Source organism: Oncorhynchus nerka, linkage group LG15, assembly GCF_034236695.1.
Source record: "Oncorhynchus nerka isolate Pitt River linkage group LG15, Oner_Uvic_2.0, whole genome shotgun sequence".
In the NCBI taxonomy this organism is placed as follows: Eukaryota; Metazoa; Chordata; class Actinopteri; order Salmoniformes; family Salmonidae; genus Oncorhynchus; species Oncorhynchus nerka.
The window spans coordinates 60,639,673-60,663,233 of NC_088410.1; the positions used below are offsets into that span (position 1 = coordinate 60,639,673).

Here is a 23,561-nt window from a genome sequence, read left to right on the forward strand (position 1 = left end):
GACTCTACTCTAGCTGACTCTACTCTAGCTCTAGCTGACTCTACTCTAGCTCTAGCTGACTCTACTCTAGCTCTAGCTGACTCTACTCTAGCTCTAGCTGACTCTACTCTACTTTAGCTCTAGCTGACTCTACTCTAGCTGACTCTACTCTAGCTCTAGCTGACTCTACTCTAGCTGACTCTACTCTACTCTAGCTCTAGCTTACTTGTTCATAATGAGCTTTTCAAATCTGCATGAAACCAGTGAAAGGAGGGATTGCCATGACGTGCAGTAAACAAGACTGGATTCACTGAAAGGTTTTTATTCCAGTAAATGTAGTTTGGTTATTTAGCACCACTTAGTGGACTAAATGGCAAACCACTCATTCAAAGAAAATGGAATTAAGGAAGTGAGATAAATATAAGGCTAACATAGACTTGGATAAACTTCTCACATGACACAAAGCCTGTTTCAGCATAGGCAGCGCCATTGAGGGCTTTAAAATGGAGAATGACCTATATAGCGTTACCTTCCCCTGTCACAGAAACCATTATGGCAAAAATGCAAAGCAGAGCCCACAATCCAACTCTATGAATCACAAATCTGTTTTGCACACAAAAATTATCTCTGCACTTTCATGTAAACACACGAGTGTAGTACAATAGAACGAGGAAGTACGCCACACAACAACAAAGAAAGTGTGAATCACTGATGAAGGGGAAATACTTAGAACATGACTCATTGAAAATAATAGTTCTGCATTAGTCAGCCTACTAAAAATAACACATTGAAGCAGAACAGCATTTGCTACACGTAAATGCGGTGGTAATGTCAATACAAAGCAACAGGAGCAGTCTCCATATATGTTTGTTCAAAACATTGCATAGCTCTAGAATTGCTTTCATATACATCTGTCACTCAAACCCTTCATTCAAATTCAAAATGTTTGGTGTTTGCATAATCAAAATACTAAACTAGATCGTGTGGCTAATTTGATACTTCTCAATCCCACCAATGTGCATGGAATGTCATAACTTTTTTAGCAGTGACTCTTCCTAGCGGGTAGAACCAGATTGATATTCAAAATTAAAGCTACATTCTTTGTGTGGTGCGTATGGATCAATTGAGATTATATTCATATTCATAATACATTCATATTTAACCATGTCACCTGGCCTGAATTCTCTAGTTCTCTTTTACACTGACGGAAAGTGTGACCGCTTTCAATGTAGCTGTTTGTTCTTCTATGAGAAAAAAAGATCACTCACCCATAGAAGCCTCAGGTACGACAGACACATTGCTTCTCTCTTATTCCCCTTCACCAGTTTATCACTCTGTCTCCGAACACAATTTATCCTCTCTTCCTCCTCTATCTCTCACTCTTAGGTCGGTATGTCCTTCCTGTAACTCTCAATTTCCTTTCCTTTTTCACATCTACAGTCGCTATTGAATGTCTGTCTACACACCCGTTGCACAGTCTTCACATTTACTGTTTGCTGCCATAAAAAAATTATCTAAAAAGGGATTAAATTCGATGTTTTTTCCTATCAATCTACACAACGTAGTCCACATTTTCAAAGTGAAAATAAATGTGTAGAAAATGTTCTAAATGACTAAGAAATACTTTATCAGGACTCAAACTGCACTGTTGGAACTAGGAACACAAGCATTGCGCTACACCCGCGATAATATCGGCTAAATATCTGTATGTGACCAATAAAATATGATTTGATTGTGATTTTGATTTGAGAGGTGCTGGAACAAAAAGTGAGCGCGAGAGGGGGGTGACCTGAGGAGTTCTGAGGTACCAGAACGCATGAGAAGAAGAAAAAATCACCTTTATAATAATATCATCACATTTCCGTAGTGGCATAGAGCAGAGAGTAGAGCCACTTACAGAAGTTGCACACATGGGAAACGTTTTTTTTTGTGGCCTAGGGTCCAGGAAATGGTTGGCCTTTTATAAACACATTTCATGCATTTCTACATCATTTGACATGATTGGAGACTTAATTTTTTTAAATGCAACCTTCAAAACAACTGGGAACTCGGAGCTTGGAAATCTCCGACGTCCGACATCAGCGTGTTCAAGACAACTGGAAAATCGGGGAAAAACGAGCTCCAACTGGGAACATGTATTTTGAACGGTCATCCAACATGGAATTCCAAGTGGGGAAGTTTGGCCTCTTTCTAGAGCTCCGACTTTCCGACCTGAAGATTGAGACGTCATGATTGGACCTCGTTGTTTTTTACAGAGTTCCCAGTTGTCTGGAAAGCACCATAATACCGCACAAAAGATAGAAATGACAGGCTACTTTGACACTGACAAACTGAGAATCTGAGATCAATGAAAACAACCTTGTCTTGAATCCATCAATAGCCTAGGTGTGAGGAGACATATTGTAGGCTACAATATGAGGAGGAAATGACGGTCCTAAAAATACTTTCCACTGACTCACCCAATGACGTGGAGCTCACTCGCTGGTGATAGCATATGCGCTCGTGAAAAAAGCCTCTCTCTCTCAATATTTGGGAGTTGATCAAATATTTTGGTAGCCTACAGTTGACAGATTAGAGTCTTCTCTAATCTGGAGGGGAAACGAGAATTAATGAAGAGCCAATACGAATTAAATTTGATCGCATTTATTATAATTTTTACATAGCAAAATGTGACAATTATTAGTCTTTTTATCCCCCCCCCCCTTTATTTAATTAGACAAGTCAGTTAATTAAGAACAAATTCTTTTTTTACAATGATGCCTACCAAAAGGCAAAAGGCTTCCTGCGGGGACGCGGGCTGGGATTAAAAATACAAATAAATACAATATAAATATGGGACAAAACACACATCACATCAAGAGAGACAACACAACACTACATAAAGAGAGACCTAAGACAACAACAAGGCATGGCAGCAATACATGACAACACAGCATGGTAGCATAACAACATGACAACAACATGGTAGCAACACAACATGGCAGCAGCACAACATGGTAACAGCACAAAACATGGTACAAACATTATTGGGCACAGACAACGGCACAAAGGCAAGGTAGAGACAACAATACATAATGCGAGTCTTTAAATGAATAGATAAAACTGTCCAGTTTGAGTGTTTTTTTGCAGCTCGTTCCAGTCGCTAGTGTGGGGGGAAAAATTCAAGATTATGTTATAATACTGTAATTGCATCAAATGGTTGTTTTATGCAACAGAATAGCGGATTCTTATAACTCTATTGTGTCTGTGTGAACTGAAAGTGGGCCTCTGGGAGATTTGCGATGTCTTTGGATGATAAACCTAACAAGACCACTTTCCATAGCATGAGTTAATGTTTGTGTACTGTGGTACCAAGGGGAGATGGCTCCAGTATGGAGTTGGGGGCCAGACCATGGTCTCTACACAATGAGAACAGTCTTTACAGCAGATACTGTTTGCTGTGAATTATTAGTATCTTTCATACGAATCCTAACCTTGTGACCCATTCCATACATCTGTTGTTTGTCATGAATATCCAAGAGGATGGACTTTGCTATAAAATGCTGTGGCTCAAATCCGCTCGTTGGGCTCACAACTAATCACCTACGGGATTAGCTCCATTACTGCAGTAATTAAATAATAGAATTGGATTGTTTTGAAAAAAGTTAAAAGTCTTTCCTTTTGATTACAATAATTCCACAACACTAGCTGCAGCGAACTGAAAAGAGGAGCGACCCAGGGATGTGTGTGCTTTGGGGACCTTTAACAGAATGTGACTGGCAGAACGGGTGTTGTATGTGGAGAATGAGGGCCGCAGTAGATATCTCAGATAGGGGGGAGTGAGGCGTAAGAGGGTTTTTATAAATAACCATCAACCAGTGGGTCTTGCGACGGGTATACAGAGATGACCAGTTTACAGAGGAGTATAGAGTGCAGTGGTGTGTCCTATAAGGAGCATTGGAGGCAAATCTGATGGCCGAATGGTAAAGAACATCTAGCCGCTCGAGAGCACCCTTACCTGCCGATCTATAAATGATGTCTCCGTAATCTAGCATGGGTAGGATGGTCATCTGAATCAGGGTTAGTTTGGCAGCTGGGGTGAAAGAGGAGCGATTACAACAGAGGAAATAAAGTCTAGATTTAACCTTAGACTGAAGCTTTGATATGTGCTGAGAGAAGGACAGTGTACCATCTAGCCATATTCCCAAGTACTTGTATGAGGTGACTACCTCAAGCTCTAAACCCTCAGAGGTAGTTATCACACCGGTGGGGATCTTTGTTTTGGAGGTGTTCAGAACAAGGTTAAGGGCAGAGAAAGCTTGTTGGACACTAAGAAGGCTTTGTTGTAGAACGTTTAACACAAAATCCGGGGAGTGGCCAGCTGAGTATAAGACTGTATCATCTTCATATACATGGAAGAGAGAGCTTTCCACTGCCTGAGCTATATTGTTGATGTAAATTGAGAAGAGCATGGGGCCTAGGATCATGCCTTGGGGTACTCCCTTGGTGACAGGCAGTGACTGAGACAGCAGAAGTTTTGACTTTATACACTTTGAGAGAGGCAGGTAGCAAACCAGGCCAAAGACCCCTCAGAGACATCAATACTCCTTAGCTGACCCACAAGAATGGAATGGTCTACCGTATAAAAAGCTTTGGCCGTCAATAAAAATAGCAGCATAACATTGCTTAGAATCAAAGGCAATGGTGACATCATTTAAGGTTGCAGTGATACATTCATAACCTGAGTGGAAACCAGATTGCATACAAGAGAGTACCATAGACATTAAGAAAGCCATTCAGTTGATAATTGGTATGTTTTAAGAAAGCCAGGCAGTTGATTATGGACACGTTTTTCCAACACTTTTGAGGGCTAGATAGAAATTGGCCTATAACAGTTAGGATCAGCTTGGTCTCCCCCTTTAAATAAAGGACGCATCGTGGCTGCCTTCCAAGCAATGGGAACCTCCCCAGAGAGGAGAGGGGTTAAAAAGATCAGAGATAGGCTTGGCGATGATAGGGGCTGCAACCTTAAAGAGCTCAGCCATGTGCTCCTTGTCAGTAACAACATTAATCAACATTAAGGGACATAGGCAGCTGTGAGCAGGAGGCTTTATTCTCCAAGTCTTTAACCATTTTCCAGAACTTATTGGGGTTAGACCCACAGACAGAGAACTGCTCCTTAAAGTAACTAACTTTGGCCTTCCGAATAGCCTGAGTGCACTTCTCATTTACCTGAACGAGAGCCAGTCAGCCTGAGTATGCGTGTACTGAGCCTTTTGCCAAATGGAATTCTTGAGGTGGAGTAACTCTGCCAGATCATGACCGAACCAGGGGCTGAACCTTTTTTAAATTCTCGTTTTCTTTATGGTGGCGTGTTTGTTAACAATATCACTAAACATATAAAAAAAGAAGGTCCAAGCATCTTCGACAGAGGGGATCAAGCTGATTTAAAGAGGCCAGGTCATGAAGGAAGGCTTGCTCATTACATTTTTTAGCAGGCATCTATGACAAATCAGGACACGTCGTTTCACTGAGCAGCCATTACGAACACAGGGTGTAAAACAATGATCACTAAAGTCATTACAGAAAACACCAGACTGATACCTATCAGAATTATTTGTGAGGATAACATCAAAGATGGTAGCCTTTTATGAGTGTTTGGAGTCATACCTTGTGGGAATGGTAATAATCTGAAATAGATTTAGGGAGTCCCATTGCTTTAGGACTGGTTTAAGCATGTCCCAGTTTAGGTCCCCTAGCAGGACAAATTCAGACTTAGAGTAAGGGGCCAGGGGAGAGCATAGGGCAGGTAGGTTACAGGCCGGTGATGATGGTGGACGATAATTCCAACCAATAGTCAACAAAGAGCTATATGAAAGTTTAATGTACTTCTTAGGGCTAGGGGTCACGCAACTTCCGGTGATACTGGAGGGCACACAATTCAAATAAATAATCATAAATAATATGGATTTGAAACATTTAGGTACATATAAGTATTGTATATCGGCTGAAAGCTTAAATTCTTGTTAATCTAACTGCACTGTCCGATTTACAGTAGCCATTACAGCGAAAACATGCCATGCGATTGTTTGAGGACGGCGTCCCACATCAAAATATTTTTCCACGGGCACAGGTTTCATACATTCACAAATAACAATGAAATATTCACTTACTTTACTGATTTATCATCCAAAGGGTCCCAGCTATGACATGTAGTGTCGGTTTGTTAGATAAAATCCTTCTTTATAACCCAAAACGTTTAGTCGTCTAGTCGTTCAACATGCAGAGAAAGGAATCTGAAAATCTACCCCTAAACTTTGTTTCAACAAGTCAAAATACATTTCTATTTACTCCTCAGATACCCTAAAATGTAATCAAACTATAATATTAATTACAGAAAGAAGTATGTTCAATAGGAAACCGATTTTAGCAGGTACATATTGTCTTCATAGTGCGCACAAACACAAATTTCCAGGACTCTGTTTAGCCCACTCAAGTAAATGTCTCCACGCCTTCGACAGCCAACAGCTCCCGGTCCCCCACATCATAGTTTTGCTCCGCCGGGCTGAGCTTCTTCGGGAAGAAGGCACAGGGGCGGAGATTCGGTGGCGAACCCAAGCGCTGAGAGAGCACCACTCCTATCCCAACCTCGGACACGTACACCTCCACTATGAACGCCAAAGAGGGATCCGGATGGGCCAACACGGGAGCCAAGGTAAACAGAGCCCTCGGGTGACTAAAAGCCCTGTCCACCTCAGCTGACCACTGCAAGCGCACCGGGCCCCCCTTCAGCAGTGAGGTAATGGGAGCCGCCATCTGACCAAAACCCTGGATAAACCTCCGGTAGTAGTTGGCAAACCCTAAGAACCGCTGCAACTCCTTTACCGTGGTGGGAGTCGGCCAATTACGCACAGCTGCAATGCGGTCACTCTCCATCTCCACCCCTGAAGTGGAAATGCGATACCCTAGGAAGGAGACGGACTGTTGGAAGAACAGGAATTTCTCAGCCTTGACATACAGGTCATGCTCCAACAAGCGACCAAGCACTCTGCGCACTAGGGACACATGCTCAGCGCGTGTAGCGGAGTATATCAAAATGTCATCAATATACACCACTACACCCTGCCCATGGAGGTCCCTGAAAATCTCATCTACAAAGGCTTGGAAGACTGATGGCACATTCATCAACATGTACGGCATGACGAGGTACTCATAGTGCCCAGAGGTGGTACTGAAAGGTTGTAAGCGCTCCTGAGATCTAGTTTGTTGAAGAAGCTTGCCCCGTGCATTGACTCAATCGCCATGGTAAAAAGAGGTAGCGGGTAACTGTACCTCGCCGTGATCTGATTTAGGCCTTGGTAGTCAATACACGGGCGCAGACCTCCCTCCTTCTTCACAAAAAAGAAATTCGAGGAGGCGGGTGAAGTGGAATGTACCCCTGACGCAGGGATTCGGAGACATATGTTTCCATAGCCTCCGTCTCCGCCTGTGAGAGGGGATACACATGACTCCTGGGAAGTGCAGCGTCTACCAGGAGGTCTATCGCACAATCGCCCTGTCGATGAGGTGGTAATTGAGTCGCCTTCTGTTTGGAGAAGGCGAGAGCCAAATCGGCATATCCAGGGGGGGATGCGCACGGTGGAGACCTGGTCTGGACTCTCCACCGTTGTAGCACCAACGGAAATCCCTAAACACCTACCTGAGCACTCTTGTGACCACCCCGTGAGAGCCCTCTGTGGCCAAGAAACAGTGGGGTTATGACAAGCTAACCAGGGTAGGCCCAGCACCACGGGAAACGCAGGAGAGTCAATGAGGAAGAGACTAATTGTCTCCGTATGACCCCCCTGCGTCACCATGCCCAAAGGCGCGGTGACCTCCTTAATCAACCCTGACCCTAATGAACGACTATCTTAGGCGTGAACGGGGAAGGGCACATCCACGTGAACGATGGGGATCCCTAAACTATAGGCTAAAGCTCTATCAATAAAATTCCCAGCCTCGCCTGAATCGATGAGCGCCTTATGCTGGGAATGCGGGGAAAACTCAGGGAACGTGACAGACACAAACATATGAACAACAGAGGGCTCTGGGTGAGAGTGGTGCCAGCTCACTTGGGGTGACGCCAGAGCGCCCTGCCTGCTGCCTCGCTTCCCATAGGAACCAACCCGGCACGGACCGGCAGTGGGACCTCTGAGGCCACACATGGTACACGAGCGTGAACCCCCTCCGGTCTCCCTGCGCACCGCCCCTCCCAGCTCCATGGGCATTGGAGAGGGAGTGCGGGTGGATGGAACCACCAGACCCCGATCTGAACGTCCGCGAGTAGCCAGCAGGTTGTTCAGCCGGATGGACAGGTCCTCAAACGTGAGGGTGGTGTCTTTGCAGGCCAGCTCCCGACGGACATCCTCGCGTAGACTGCAGCGGTAATGGTCGATCAGGGCCCTGTTGTTCCATCCCTCACCGGCAGCCAGGGTCCTAAACTCCAGGGCAAACTCCTGGGCGCTCCTCGTCTCCTGCCTCAGATGGTAGAGGCGCTCACCCGCCACTCTACCCTCGGGCGGGTGGTCGAAGACTGCCCGGAAACGGCGGGTGAACTCCTCAAACTGGTCCAACGCGGCATCTCCCTCTTTCCACAGGGCTCTCCAGGTGAGGCACGAGACAAGGGCGGACACCCTCCTACGGTCCAATGGAGCCGGGTGGATGGTGGCCAGATAGAGGTCTAACTGCAACATGAACCCCTGGCAGTTCGCAGCCCTCCCGTCGTACTCCTGGGGCAAGGAGAGACGGATCCCACTGGGTTCAGGCGGGAAAGGGGCGCTCAGGGGAGACCCCGGTTGTGCTAGTGGAGGCGCTGGAAGAACTCCCTGTCTCTCCCAGTGGTCCATTTTCTGGACAATGTGATCCATGGCGGCGCCAAGATGGTAGAGCATAACTGCATGCTTCTGGACGCGCTCCTCCATCTCAATGGTCGGCATACCCTCTCCTGCTGACTCTATAGTTATGGTCGGAGATTCTGTAATGGGTGCATGTCGGTGGCAGGGAAGTCAGGCGCAGGAAAACGAACTTGGTATAAACGGAGTCGTTTAATAAGTGTTCATAAAACTCCAAAAACAAAAATATACAAAAAATAATATAATTGGGTACAAAACCCATTGCACATCGACACATGACTTGCACATAACATACAATAGAACAATCAACGACAAGGACATGAGGGGAAACAGAGGGTTAAATACACAACATGTAATTGATGGGATTGGAACCGGGTGTGAAGGAAGACAAGACAAAACCATGGAAAATGAAAAATGGATCAGTGATGGCAAGAAAGTCGGTGACGTCGACCGCCGAACACCGCCCGAACAAGGAGAGGGACCGACTTCGGCGGAAGTTGTGACATAAACTTTATAATGCTTTTGAATGACACTTCCTATTGACAATTCTCGGTATAAGAACATTTGTAAAATACCGGGAAAATGTTCAACCCTAGCGAGGATGGAGGATATTCGTGGCAGGTGTGCCCTCTATATAACTCTATGGCAAGGTATTTATATGGTCAGGTTCGAGGTTGCCTCCTTTCAATCCGGGTCCTTCACCCAGACAGGATTGAGTAGTTGAGCACGACGAACAACCAGTATGCATCATTGAAATGTGAGTACAGTCCTTTATCTTATAGAAGAGGATAAGAAGAGGACCCCCGTAACATTGTTTGTTTTGTATAGTTGACACTGGCCGCTAATGGCTGCGAAATGCTAACGGGTCAGTCAAACAGCCATTTTGAGTCAATTGATCTGTTCTCCATGCTACTTGTGTTAATGGAGAAATTAATAATTGTTGCTGTTTTTGTGCATTGCTTTGTTAATTTAACTAGGCCTGCTTAATGGCTAAGCTTACTACTTTTGTTAGCTTTGTATTGTCTGTTTGCTTGCAATGCTATGCTATGTAGCCATTAATAAATTAGCCTGCAATAGCTTCGGCCTACTATGCTGCCGCATGCTATTGCACCCCCTTTCTGGCCATTCATGCAGAACGTTACCAATTTATATGCTTAATGCAATTGCATATTGTAACACAAAAACATCCTATGGCTTTCTGCATTAGCATCGAACAGCCCCCGTAATATGCAACTTTTCAGGGAAGCTAGAAACCAATATACACAGGCGGTTAGAAAAGCCAAGGCTAGCTTCTTCAAGCAGAAGTTTTCTTCCTGCAACACAAACTCAAGAAAGTTCTGGAACAAGTCCCATGGAGAATAAGAACACCTCCTCCCAGCTGCCCACTGCACTGAAGATAGGAAACACTGTCACCACCGATAAATCCACTATAATTGAGAATTTCAACAAGCATTTTTCTACGGCTGGCCATGCTTTCCACCTGGCTACCCCTACTCCGGTCAACAGCACTGCACCCCCCACAGCAATTCGCCCAATCCTTCACCATTTCTCCTTCTCCCAAATACAGTCAGCTGATGTTCTGAAAGAGCTGCAAAATCTGGACCTGCAGCTGCAGTCATCCCCCTCTTCAAAGGGGGGGGGACACTCTTGACCCAAACTGCTACAGACCTATATCTATCCTACCCTGCGTTTCTAAGGTCTTCGAAAGCCAAGTCAACAAACAGATTACCGACCATTTCGAATCCCACCATACCTTCTCCACTATGCAATCTGGTCTCAGAGCTGGTTATGGGTGCACCTCAGCCACGCTCAAGGTCCTAAACGATATCTTAACCGCCATCGATAAGAAACAATACTGTGCAGCCGTATTCATTGACCTGGCCAAGGCTTTCGACTCTGTTAATCACCACATCCTCATCGGCAGACTCGACAGCCTTGGTTTCTCAAATGATTGCCTCGCCTGGTTCACCAACTACTTCTCTGATATAGTTCAGTGTGTCAAATCGGAGGGTCTGTTGTCCGGGCCTCTGGCAGTCTCTATGGGAATGCCACTGGATTCAATTATTGGATCGACTCTCACATCAATGATGTCGCTCTTGCTGCTGGTGAGTCTCTGATCCACCTCTTTGCAGACGACACCATTCTGTATACTTCTGGCCCTTCTTTCGACACTGTGTTAACACTCCAGGCGAGCTTCAATGGCATACAACTCTCCTTCCGTGGCCTCCAAATTCTCTTGAATACAAGTAAAACTAAATGCATGCTCTTCAACCGATCGCTGCCAGCGCTTGCCTGCCTGTCCAACATCACTACTTTGGACGGTTCTGACTTAGGTATTTGTAGTTGTCCACATATTCTAGGTGTCTGGTTAGACTGTAAACTCTCCTTCCAGACTCACATCAAACATCTCCAATCCAAAGTTAAATCTAGAATTGGCTTCCTATTTCGCAACAAAGCATCCTTCACCCATGCTGCCAAACATATCCTTGTAAAACTGACCATCCTACCGATCCTCGACTTTGGCGATGTCATTTACAAAATAGCCTCCAATACCCTACTCAATCAATTGGATGCAGTCTATCACAGTGCCATCCGTTTTGTCACCAAAGCCCCATATACTACCCACCACTGCGACCTGTACACTCTCGTTGGCTGGCCCTCGCTTCATACTCGTTGCCAAACCCACTGGCTCCAAGTCATCTACAGGACCCTGCTAGGTAAAGTCCCCCCTTATCTCAGCTCGCTGGTCACCATAGCAGCACCAACCTGTAGCACGTGCTCCAGCAGGTATATCTCTCTGGTCATCCCCAAAACAAATTCTTCCTTTGGCCGCCTCTCCTTCCAGTTCTCTGCTGCCAATGACTGGAATGAACTACAAAAATCTCTGAAACTGGAAACACCCATCTCCCTCACTAGCTTTAAGCACCAGCTGTCAGAGCAGCTCACAGATTACTGCACATGTACATAGCCCATCTATAATTTAGCCCAAACAACTACCTCTTTCCCTACTGTATTTATTTATTTAGCTCCTTTGCACCCCATTATTTCTCTCTACTTTGCACATTCTTCCACAGCAAATCAACCATTCCAGTGTTTTACTTGCTATATTGTATTTACTTCGCCACCATGGCCTTTTTTTGCCTTTACCTCCCTTATCTCACCTCACTTGCTCACATTGTATATAGACTTATTTTTCTACTGTATTATTGACTGTATATTTGTTTTACTCCATGTGTAACTCTGTTGTTGTATGTGTCGAACTTCTTTGCTTTATCTTGGCCTGGTCGCAATTGTAAATGAGAACTTGTTCTCAACTTGCCTACCTGGTTAAACAAAGGTGAAATAAAAATAAATACACAATTGCCATTAACAGCTGATTCATTGTATGTTCATTACTATTATTGCTCGTTATTGTTTGCACCTTTCTGTGTCTCCTTTTAGATCAACCGTGCTCCATACAAAGTCAACCAAGTCAAGTCAAGACTCTCATGTTAACAACTTTCAATCATTCCCTACCATGTATCGTCTCCATTACCTGAATCTATAAAGACTCTTAAACTGAACTGCATCTCTGCCTCCGCCTGCTCTTTTAACTGGAGTCCCACAGTAGCTGGGCATCACCATAACCCTCACCTCAACCTCGATCCGTTATGATCTTATAACTGAAGAATATTGTGACAGGCTAGGAACTAAAGTTTTTGTCAGTGTTTCCCTGCGCACGCTTATTAGGGAGAAATGCAGGAAATGTATAAAAGCACCCATTGGTCATGTTCAGGTGAGTGCATTGTTCCTGGAAAGTTCTTTGTCTGTATAGGCTGTGTAATGTTGCTGTTTTTTTTCTATGAACAACCATTTTGTGACCAGACTGTCTTGAATAAATATTTGTGTGGTTGATTGTTCTGAATGGTATGTGTTGAGTTTGACCATCAGTGAGTTTATTCACCTGTGACAATATTCAAGAGGATCATTATGTGTAAAGCAACGACAACAACATACTTTCATTTCAGCTGGTTTGAGGTCCAGGCAGTTTATTGGCAGTGCCCTGCAATAAGGCAACTGTCTTTGTAGTCATTTGTATTTCTAAAATATTTGTTTATGTAAATGCATTTATTTTCTACCATCCAAATGAGTGTTTAACTGTTTTTGGTCATCTTGTGAACTTGGTCAGCTGAATCTCTGTGAAAGCACTGTTATATTTCAGCAAGCTGTCTAGTGGAAGTAAAATATCTAAGTCATTTTGGTGTACTTTTAATGTGTTATTTCTGTGTCAAACAAGCAAACCTAATTCCTCTAAGCTTCAAACTTTGTTCTTTATCTGCCTCGGCACTGTTTCTCTTTAATGGGCATAGAACCTGTCCAATGTTTAGCTGTATTAAATCATATATTGTTGCGTTGCTCAGAGCTGTTGACCCAACTCAATAGGTGTCCTGTCATGAACCTGTGTCTGTAGTTGAGGCGTTCCCCTCATTATTAAACCGTAACTGGCGTAGTCTGGTAGTTCTGCCATTTTAGCTAACGCTAGCTGTCGAGTGCTACTACGATGTACTAAAGTCATGTCTGCAGAAATACTACAGTCATGTACGCAAACAACTACAGTAAATACTGAAACACTATAGTGAATACTACAATAAAGTCTGCAAAAATACTAGTGAATACTATGGTATACTACAATCATGTCTGCAACACCTCTACAGTGAATACTTCAGCAAAAACACAACAGTGAATGCTATGGTCTAAATACTGTAGTACTAGATACTATAGTATTTTTTTCATATGGGCTGACTTGATCTCATAATAGCTTGTATGGCATAATTAGATAAAACAATATACAGAGGCAAGAAAAAGTATGTGAACCCTTTGGAATTACCTGGATTTCTGCATAAATTGGTCATCAAATTTAATCTGATCTTCAGCTAAGTCACAACAATAGACCATAGTGTGCTTAAACTAATAAAACACAAATTATTTTATTTTTCTTGTCTATATTGAATACAGAATTTAAACATTCACAGTGTAGGTTGGAAAAAGAACCCCTAGGCTAATGACTTCTCCAAAAGCTAATTGGAGTCAGGAGTCAACCTGGAGTCCAATCAATGAGACGAGATTGGAGATATTGGTTAGGGCTGCCTTGCCCTATAAAAAACACTCACAAAATTTGAGCTTGCTATTCACAAGAAGCCTTGCCTGATGTGAACCATGCCTCGAACAAAAGAGATCTCAGAAGACCAAAGATTAAGAATTGTTGACTTGCATAAAGCTGGAAAGGCATACAAAAGTATCTCTAAAAGCCTTGATGTTCATCAGTCCACGATAAGAAAAATTGTTTATAAATGGAAAAAGTTCAGCACTGTTGCTACTCTCCCTAGGAGTGGCCGTCCTGCAAAGATGACTGCAAGAGCACAGTGCAGTATGCTCAACGAGGTTTAGAAGAATCCTAGAGTGTCAGCTAAAGACTTACAGAAATCTCTGGAACATGCTAACATCTGTTGATGAGTCTACTATACGTAAAACACTGAACAAGAATGGTGTTCATGGGAGGACACCACAGAGGAAGCCACTGCTGTTCAAAAAAAACAAAGCTGCACTTCCCAGGTTTGCACAGTGCTACTGGCAAAATATTCTGTGGACAGATGAAACTACAGTTCAGTTGTTTGGAAGGAACACACAACACTATGTGTGGAGAAAAAAAAGGCACAGCACACCAACATCAAAACCTCATCCCAACTGTAAAGTATGGTGGAGGGAGCATCATGGTTTGGGGCTGCTTTGCTGCCTCAGGACCTGGACAGCTTGCTATCATCGACGGAAAAATGAATTCCCAAGTTTATCAAGACATTTTGCAGGAGAATATTAGGCTATCTGTCCGCCTAATAGAAGCTCGACAGAAGTTGGGTGATGGAACAGGACAACGACCCAAACCACAGAAGTAAATCAACAACAGAAGGGCTTCAACAGAAGAAAATATGCCTTCTGGAATGGCCCAAACAGAGTCCTGACCTCAACCCGATTGAGATGCTGTGGCATGAGAGCAGTTCACACCAGACACCCCAATAATATTACTGAACCTAAACAGTTTTGTAAAGAGGAATGGCCCAAAATTCCTCCTGACCGTTGTGCAGATCTCATACGCAACTACAGAAAACAATTGGTTGAGGTTATTGCTGCCAAAGGAGGGTGAACCAGTTAATAAATCCAAGGATTCACATACTTTTTCGGTGTGAACCGTGTTTACACTGTGTGAACAATAAAGACATGAAAACGTATATATTTTTTGTGTTATTAGTTTACACAGACTGTGTTTGTCTATTGTTGTGACCTAGATGACGATCAGAGGAAATTTTATGACCAATTTATGCAGAAATCTAGGTATTTCCAAAGGGCTCACATACTTTTTCTTGCCACTGTATCTACCTTTATGTGGATTCTCATGTCACTGAGCTTAATCCTCAGAAGCAACTGTTGGAATATTCAGAGCTTGTGGTTTCTGCTTGTCCATGGTGTCAGCCCTAGCTATGGAAACACAATTTCCCTAGTATAACACCAGGTTTTAAGCCCATGGTAAGTCTGCCCATACTAGTGTTGCAAAGAAAAAAGGCCATGAAATACAATTTTTTGTGGAGATCATTTTCAAGTTCTCTCCCTCCCCCTCCCACCTTCCCTTTGCTTACCTCCTCTGTGTCCACATTTGCTTCCTCTTCTTCATCCACCTTCTCCATCCTATTCTCTGGGGTGGGGACTACCCACTCTATGTTCCCCTCGGCTGGGTGAGATTTGACGTTGAGTGCTTCCTGGGTGTTAACAATGGTTTTCTGGAGGCCCAGTAACCTTCCAGGGGAAGATGTCTCATCCTGAGCACAGTCGGCGAGGAGCTCATCCTGAGCACAGTCGGCGAGGAGCCTGGTCTGAGACCCCCACCTCCCGAGCTTGATGGAGAAATTATCATTGACCACCTCGAGAAGAGGTTTCTCCTCTTTGTTAGAAAAGCTGTAGACCACCTTGATGTGAAGCTGCTCCTCATCCTTCAGTATGGGTTCTATGATGGGGATGGTAGGGGAACGAGAAGGAAGCTCTGGTTTGGGAGAGTGGTCAGGTTCAAAAGTGATCAATTGGACTGGGGACTCTTCTTTCTCCCTCTCTTCCTCTCTTTGTCTTTCTCTTGCCTGCTCTTTCTCGCTCTGTCTCTCATCTTCCTTCATATTTTCCTCCTCTCTCTTTCTTTCCCTTTTCCTCTCCTCTTCTATAAGTTTTTCCCTGTCCTCTTCTCTCAATCTCTCCTCTTCCACTCTAAACATCTCCCTCTCTTCTTCCTCTCTCAGTATCTCCTTTTCCCTCTCAAGTTCTATCTGTCTTTCTGTCTCCCTCTCTTCTTTCCTCCTCTCCCTCTCTTCTTCCTCTCTCAGTATCTCCTTTTCCCTCTCAAGTTCTATCTGTCTTTCTCTCTCCTTCTCTTCTTTCCTCATGTTCTCCCTCTCTTCGTCCTCTCTCAGTATCTCCTTTTCCCTCTCAAGTTCTATCTGTCTTTCTCTCTCCTTCTCTTCTTTCCTCATGTTCTCCCTCTCTTCGTCCTCTCTCTGTCTCTCCCTATCCCGCTCCTCCCCTCTTTGTCTTTCTCTCTCCCTATCCTCTTCCTTCCTCTTTCTCTCCCTCTCTTCCTCCTCCCTCTGTCTCTGTCTATCCCGTTCCCTCTCTATTTCTCTTTGCCTTTCTCTCCCCTCTTCTTTCATCTTTCTCTCTTCTTTCTCGCTCCGTTTCTCCCTTTCCTTTTCTTTCTCCACTTTTTTTTGCCTTTCTAACTCAACTTCTTGTTTCCTCTCTTTCTCCCTCTCCTTCTCTGCTTGTCTCTCTTCTAGCTCCAGCTGTTTAAGTTTTTCCTCCTCTTGCACCTTGGTCTCCACATCTTTCTCTATTTTATCAATCACTAGCTCTTGTTTTTTCCCTCCATCTTCCATCCGAAGAAGTCTTCCTACTGGTTTGTAGAGTGGCACCTGGGCCCCCTTCTCCTCTCCCTCCTCTTCTCCCTCCTCTTCCTCATCTTCTATCTCCTCACTATTAACCTTTATCCCAGAACGTCCTGAGCGACATAGGGGGGAAGCATTGTCCTCTCGGGGAGCTAGCTGAACACTTTCGCTCGTCGCCAATGACCCCCCAGTGACACTCAACACACGGTGAACTCTGCCAGGGATTGGTTGAGGGGCAACATCCACCCTCTGATTGGATGCCTGAACAGGAGGTGTGTCTAATGCCCAGTCTTTAATTAGCTGTTTCACACCCCCAGAACCGCCTGCTTGTTTAATTGGATCAGGAACTTCCTCCCTCTTGGTCAGAGGCTCTGGCCTCGAGGAGGAGTCCAGCAGCAAACTGATCCTCCGTTGTATGCTGAACACTTTCTCTTCTCCTGTCTCCTTTACCCCTTCTCCAAACCTCTCTTCCTTCAGCAGTGCTGTGTGCTTGAGTCTGCACTCCGGGTCAGACGGTGTCTCTGGTGAATCTGTTATCTTCTCTTCCTCCTTGGTCCTGAGGACCGACACTTTGAGGACTGCAGTCTCTCTCTTGGTCGCCTGTTCCTGCTTCTGGTTGTTTTCTTTGGCTGGTGGCTGTGAGGGGCACGAGAGGCCGGCCGACACAAACCTGGAGGTGAGCCCCATGGACAGCCGCTTCCTGCATCCTCCCCAGCGGGCTGTCTGATCCTCCCCGGCGTGACATCTGACGATCGCAGAGGTGAGCTCGCTCACAGTGTCTTCAGACTGGGCTTGAAGGGGAGCTGAGGTGACCGATGGTAATGGTACAGCCTCAGTTCCAGTAGCGGAGTGGCCTGAATCAGAGTTGCCATGTTCATCCAGTTCAGATTCACTGACTTGATTTGCCTCCGAGGTTCCAGTTCGGTCAGATATGGTACTAGCCGGTGGCTCAGATGTTGGGGCAGTAAGGGAGCTGGATGTGGAAAGAGCAGCGTGGTTTTGTTCAGTGGTGTGGGTTGAGTCAGTGTGGGGTGTTATGGCTGAAGGAGCTTTGAGAGCATTGGTCGGTTCAGGTGTCATGGTGCTCTCTGTATCGTGTTTCACAGCTCCGCTTGAGTCAGACACAGGGCCACTGATAGGCTGATTAGGCTCCGGTTTTCTGGAGGTAGTGGGTGTAGTGGAAGTGGTCTGAGACGGCTGTGGAGTCCTTGTGAGTATCTTTGGGGCTAGGATGGAGCGTAGGGTGGTGTTCCTCTGCAGTGAGAAGGGTTTGGGAGTCAGGCGAGGTTTGGGGCCGGGCAAAGGTTTGAAGCCATCCCCTCTTGCTTGGCCCACCTCACCAGAGGCAATGTCCATACGAGCTGCCATGCCCTCACTTCGTTCTTGAGAAGAGAAAAACCGAAGGGAGGAGTGGAGAATGGGTGGAAAAGGAGAATGGTGGGGAGAAAGGGAGAGGTGAGCAGGGGAAGAGAAAGGACAGAAGGGGAGGGAGAGGAAGAAGTGAACAGAGAGGCGAGAAGAAGAAAGGCCATTTTAGGCTACTGGTGCTACATGAAGCCAGGTAGAAAACAAATCATTTCCTTTACTTTACATTTAGCTGTCACTCTGCTCTCTGACAAATACTTTCACCATAACGTATCACTTTCACATATTCTGGTGATACTCTGGGTTAAAAGCCAGTCACTCTAAGGCCAAGCTAGAAGAGGCTGGTTGGATTAGATTTTTACAGAGGAAAAATACCTACCTCTAAAACGAAACAGTGAGACATACTACAAGCTACCTCTTACACCGCAACTGAACAGTATTATTGTTATGACAGTCAAATAAATGTCAATGGACTGACTGTTGTTTACATTTTGTTTGACATCCAATTCTACATTATGTACAACACCACACCACTGAACAAAACCAAGCTGCTCTTTCCACATCCAGCTCTCTTACTGCCCTAACATCTGAGCCACCGGCTAGTACCATATCTGACCGAACTGGAACCTCGGAGGCAAATCAAGTCAGTGAATCTGAACTGGATGAACATGGCAACTCTGATTCAGGCCACTCACTTATTTTTGTGAGGGATTTGCCACCAAATGCAAACCTTTAGCACTATATTCACTTAAAGATGATAAATCGTATACTTATGATCACTTGAAATACGGGGAACGGTGACATCCCACTGGGCAAAAACTGGTTGAATCAACGTTGTTTCCACGTCATTTCAACAATATAAAATCAATGTAATGACATTGAATCAATGTTGAAAACTGATTGTATTTGCTAAAAGTTATCAACGTAAGGGAATATAGCATTTTTTATCACCCAACTTTTAGCCTAAATACAATGGCATGGTCATTTTTTGTTGATTTCAAGTTGAATTCACGTTAGTTGATAACTCAACCAAATGTAAATCAAAAATAGACGTTGAACTGACATCTTTGCCCAGTGAGATACTGTTCCTTGGCCTGATATTCATGATCTAGGGCTCTATTCAATCTGTAAACTAAAGAATTACAGCGCTATACATTTGTATAATTTAATTTCCGATTGAGATGACATATGCAGTGTTTACAGTGAATGCAGTCTTCGCTAAAACGCAAGAACATTGCCTTTCAATTTAAATCTTGCCGTAATGCTGAACTTCCGTGATACGAATTTAATAGAGCCCTTAATCTCAAATCCAAATATCTTTTATTTAAAAAAAAAAATCTCTGATTGATACTATGGTAGCTGATTGCACAAAATCTCTATACTAAGTTGTTTGAGTTGTTTAAAGGAAGCTGTTCTGATTTCTAACCATACATAGATTGACACTAGTGAGTCAAGACAGGTTGTTTGGTTGATTTGTGAGTGATGTCATCTAAATTTGAATGGAACAAAACACAAATGTGTCCCAGTTGCATGTTGTACATCCTGTCTGGTCTTTCCTGTCAGCTGTCAGAGTGTAGTATAAACCAGTCCAACCACACACCACTGCTCCACATATGAAGCTCTTTAAAATCATGTGAGGAGCTCCAAGGTCTGACTGGGAGGCAAAGGGTTGGCGTTCCAAATGGCACTCTAATTCCCTATAAAGTGCACTACTTTTGAGCCCTATGGGACTAGCCCTTTCTAGCCCTGTCATAATAGTAGTTGCACTCAGGGCTCTCATCAATCAACCGGGTTTCCACTTTTAAGGACAGGATAGGTTTCAATTGAATAGGACTCTTGTCACATAGTTAGATACGATCTATTGGTAAATGTTTGCAACATAATCACTTGTTGTTGCAAACAAATGGTGACCAAAATGTCACCATTTTCTGACAAATACCTAGCAGCCAATTCTGATATTGGCATCATCTATGATCAAATCAATTAAAATTGTATTGGTCACATACACGTGTTTAGCAGATGTTATCGCGGGTTGTAGCTAAATGCCTGTGTTTCTAGCTCTGACAGTGCAGTAATATCTAACAAGTAATATCTAACAATTTCACAACATATACCCAATACACACGAATTTAAGTAAAGGAATGGAATTAAAAATATATAAATATATGGACGAGCAATGTCAGAGCGGCATCTACTAAAATACAGTAGAATAGAATACAGCATATACCTATGAGATGAGTAATGCAAAATATGTAAACATTATTAAAGTGACTAGTGTCCCATTTATTAAAGAGGCCAGTGATTTCAAGTCTATGTATATAGGCAGCAGCCTCTAATGTGCTAGTGGTCTATTCCACCCCATGTAATAGATACCAAAATATTCCTGTGTCAAATGTTGTTTATACTTCTTGTATTTGCAATTCCAAAACACCTGCAACTCAGTGTCCCCTAGTCTCAAATAGTTGTATGTGTTTGCAGTCAGACCACAAAAGAAAATACAAAAATACACTTTACCTGCCCGAGTGTATCCTTTGCAGACTGATGTTGAAGACGTGCTATTTTATACAGAACATATAACAAAGTTTAGCAACGTGCTAAACGTTTTTGGAAAATAATGGTTGGTTGTAAGAAAAACCAACGAAACAAACCCCTTGTTTGACTCTGTAACCTTCAGTTGGTGTTAATATGTGACCAATAAATGCAGCACACAATGACCTCACTGTGGTTGAACTCACGTCGTCTAATCTCTCCTTCACAGCAGGTAGAGAGCGGATAAACAGAGGCATATCAAAACCATAAAGGCGCTATAATAACAATCATATTATAAAAGTCCTGGAATGACCTCCTGCTATGTTGACTCCTGGTAGTGAAATAGCCCTTTTCCTTGTTGCATATCCCTAGCCTATAGTGACAAATTATATACTTAGAATCTACCAGTTTTGATCATGACTATGAGCCTTTCACTTTGAAAACATTTCAACCAAAAGGACCATTCTAGCCCGCTTAACGATAACGCAGCTGTTACTTATAGCTGTGACCAACTGACAAGTCAGATGTTTTATATTGTCACGTTCTGACCTTTATTTCCTTTGTTTTGTATTTATTTAGTATGGTCAGGGCGTGAGTTGGGTGGGCAGTCTATGTTTGTTTTTCTAGGTTTTGGGAATTTCTATGTTTCGGCCTAGTATGGTTCTCAATCAGAGGCAGGTGTCATTAGTTGTCTCTGATTGAGAATCATACTTAGGTAGCCTGGGTTTCACTGTGTGTTTGTGGGTGATTGTTCCTGTCTCTGTGTTTGCACCAGATAGGACTGTTTTAGGTTTTCTCACGTTTGTTGCTTTTGTTAGTTATCTAATGTGTAGTTTCTTTATAAATTAAAGAACATGAATAACCACCACGCTGCTTTTTGGTCCGCTTCTCCTTCACCACAGGAAAACCCTTACATATATGATAAGACTTTAAACTTCAGGATCTCCAGATTACAGCATGTGTGGAACAGAAGCTGTTTGACAAATCTGTCTCTCTCCAAAGTCATTCAACACAGATCCCACACAAGAACACTATTGTGCCACAGCGAACGATGGTCCGCGACAGTCCCTAGAGCGGCAGTCCAGACAGTCAAGCCTGGTGCACACCAACTGTATGTGTTTTGTCTTCTTCTTCAGTGATGTTTTAGGGCAGACTTCACTGGAAATAGTGTATCGCCGCCCACTACTGGATGCGGGGGGGAAGAAAAAGGAGAAATCCAAAAGGGAAATAAACTAAAACATTTAATCCACTAAAACATCAGATTTTTACTTTGCCCTAAATACACTCAGAGCCCTACTCAGATCTGTTTGACCTGAGATAACGGAACCACAGAACACCACGCAGCTGCTCACCCATTACATCCTGCATTCCCAAGAAGCGTTCATCTGCAACGATGATATTGATATTGAGTTCTTATCCACTCCTGCAGGGTAGTTTATCACCATAGCAATAAATGCCAAAACAAATCTACTTTCTTCACGACAAGGGTATCTGGATCCTGCACCTTGCGAACAGCAGCCACAGCACTGGACTGCAGTGACTCTACGGCAACAGAACCACTAGAACATTCTTTACCTTTTCTTGCTGTCGCGGCATAGGAGACACGCTGAACAGCTCTTATTTTAGTCATCTCAGGCTCCCTCACTCTTACAGGACATTCAGGGAACTCATGCGCATACTTCCCACCACAATTGCGACATTCAACACCAAATAATCCCTCATTATCTTTGCAAACACTTTACACATGCCCAAATGTTTTTCAGTTGGAACACTGCAGTAACCGGGGGACAAATGCCCTCACAGGCTAACTCACATATCCCATCTTGACATGTGTGGAGCGACTCCTCATCAAATGACAGTAGCACAGACGTAGTCTCTATCATCTTTCCATTGAACATACACCTCAATCATTACGCCCCAAATACTCCGGGAATGTGTATCTTGATCTTCTCAGAGACTCCAGAATCACACCCTTGATTGGTGCACTACTACGAAAATCTTTCTCCTTGATTGTAGTGAGGCGAACATGCTCTCCTTTTGTTCTCCCGACAGAACAATTCTACAAAATTCCACTTCTGGTCACCCTGATAGATTCCACAGTACCCAAGACTTTCTTCACCATCTTGGCAACATCAAACAAATCTCCCAAGTACATCTTCTCATCCTCAAACCCCACTCCTAATACAAACTGTGAAGTAGTTGGTCCATGAGCAGTAGGATTACAAGACAGCGTTTTAAATGTTATTTTAGCACTCTTTACCCATCTTTTAGTGACTCTAGTCTATCCAGTATTCTCAGCATCTTCCTTCTCAATCTCATCTTTGCTAACTCGGTATCCGTTTCCGCCATTCTCTCTAGCTCTCCTTTATACATATAAATACACTACCGGTCAAAAGTTTCAGAACACCTACTCATTCAAGTTTTTAAACTATTAAACTTTTAAACTATTTTCTACATTGTAGAATAATAGTGAATACATCAAAACTATGAAATAACACATATTGTCACGGATGTCGTCATGGAAATGACCGGACCAAGGTGCAGGGTGGTGAACGTACATTTTCCTTTATTTCTGTAAATGTCGCCTACAAAACAAGAAACAAAGAAACGACCGTGAAGCTTACTAGGGCTATAGTGCCACTAACAAAGATAACTACCCACAAAATACAATGGAAAAAAGGCTGCCTAAGTATGATTCCCAATCAGAGACAACGATAAACAGCTGTCCCTGATTGAGAACCATACCCGGCCAAAACATAGAAACAGAAAACATAGAGATAAAGAAACTAGAATGCCCACCCTAGTCACACCCTGGCCTACCCAAAATGGAGAATAAAAGCCTCTCTATGCCCAGGGCGTG

At 43.7% G+C, this 23,561-nt stretch overlaps 1 protein-coding gene across 1 annotated transcript in view; it reads right to left on the reverse strand.

Moving 5' to 3' along the window:
* LOC115143014 (apical junction molecule-like) overlaps window positions 1–20,857 on the reverse strand; it is a 33,373-nt gene extending 12,516 nt beyond the window's left edge. Inside the window, exons 1-2 of the mRNA XM_029682968.2 lie at window positions 20,687–20,857; window positions 15,518–18,189 (exon numbers count right to left, since the gene is read on the reverse strand). Of these exons, the coding sequence (XP_029538828.2) occupies window positions 15,518–18,175 (2,658 nt within the window). The 5' untranslated portion in view covers window positions 18,176–18,189; window positions 20,687–20,857. The remainder of the gene's footprint in view (window positions 1–15,517; window positions 18,190–20,686) is intronic.
* Window positions 20,858–23,561: the final 2,704 nt, after the last annotated feature.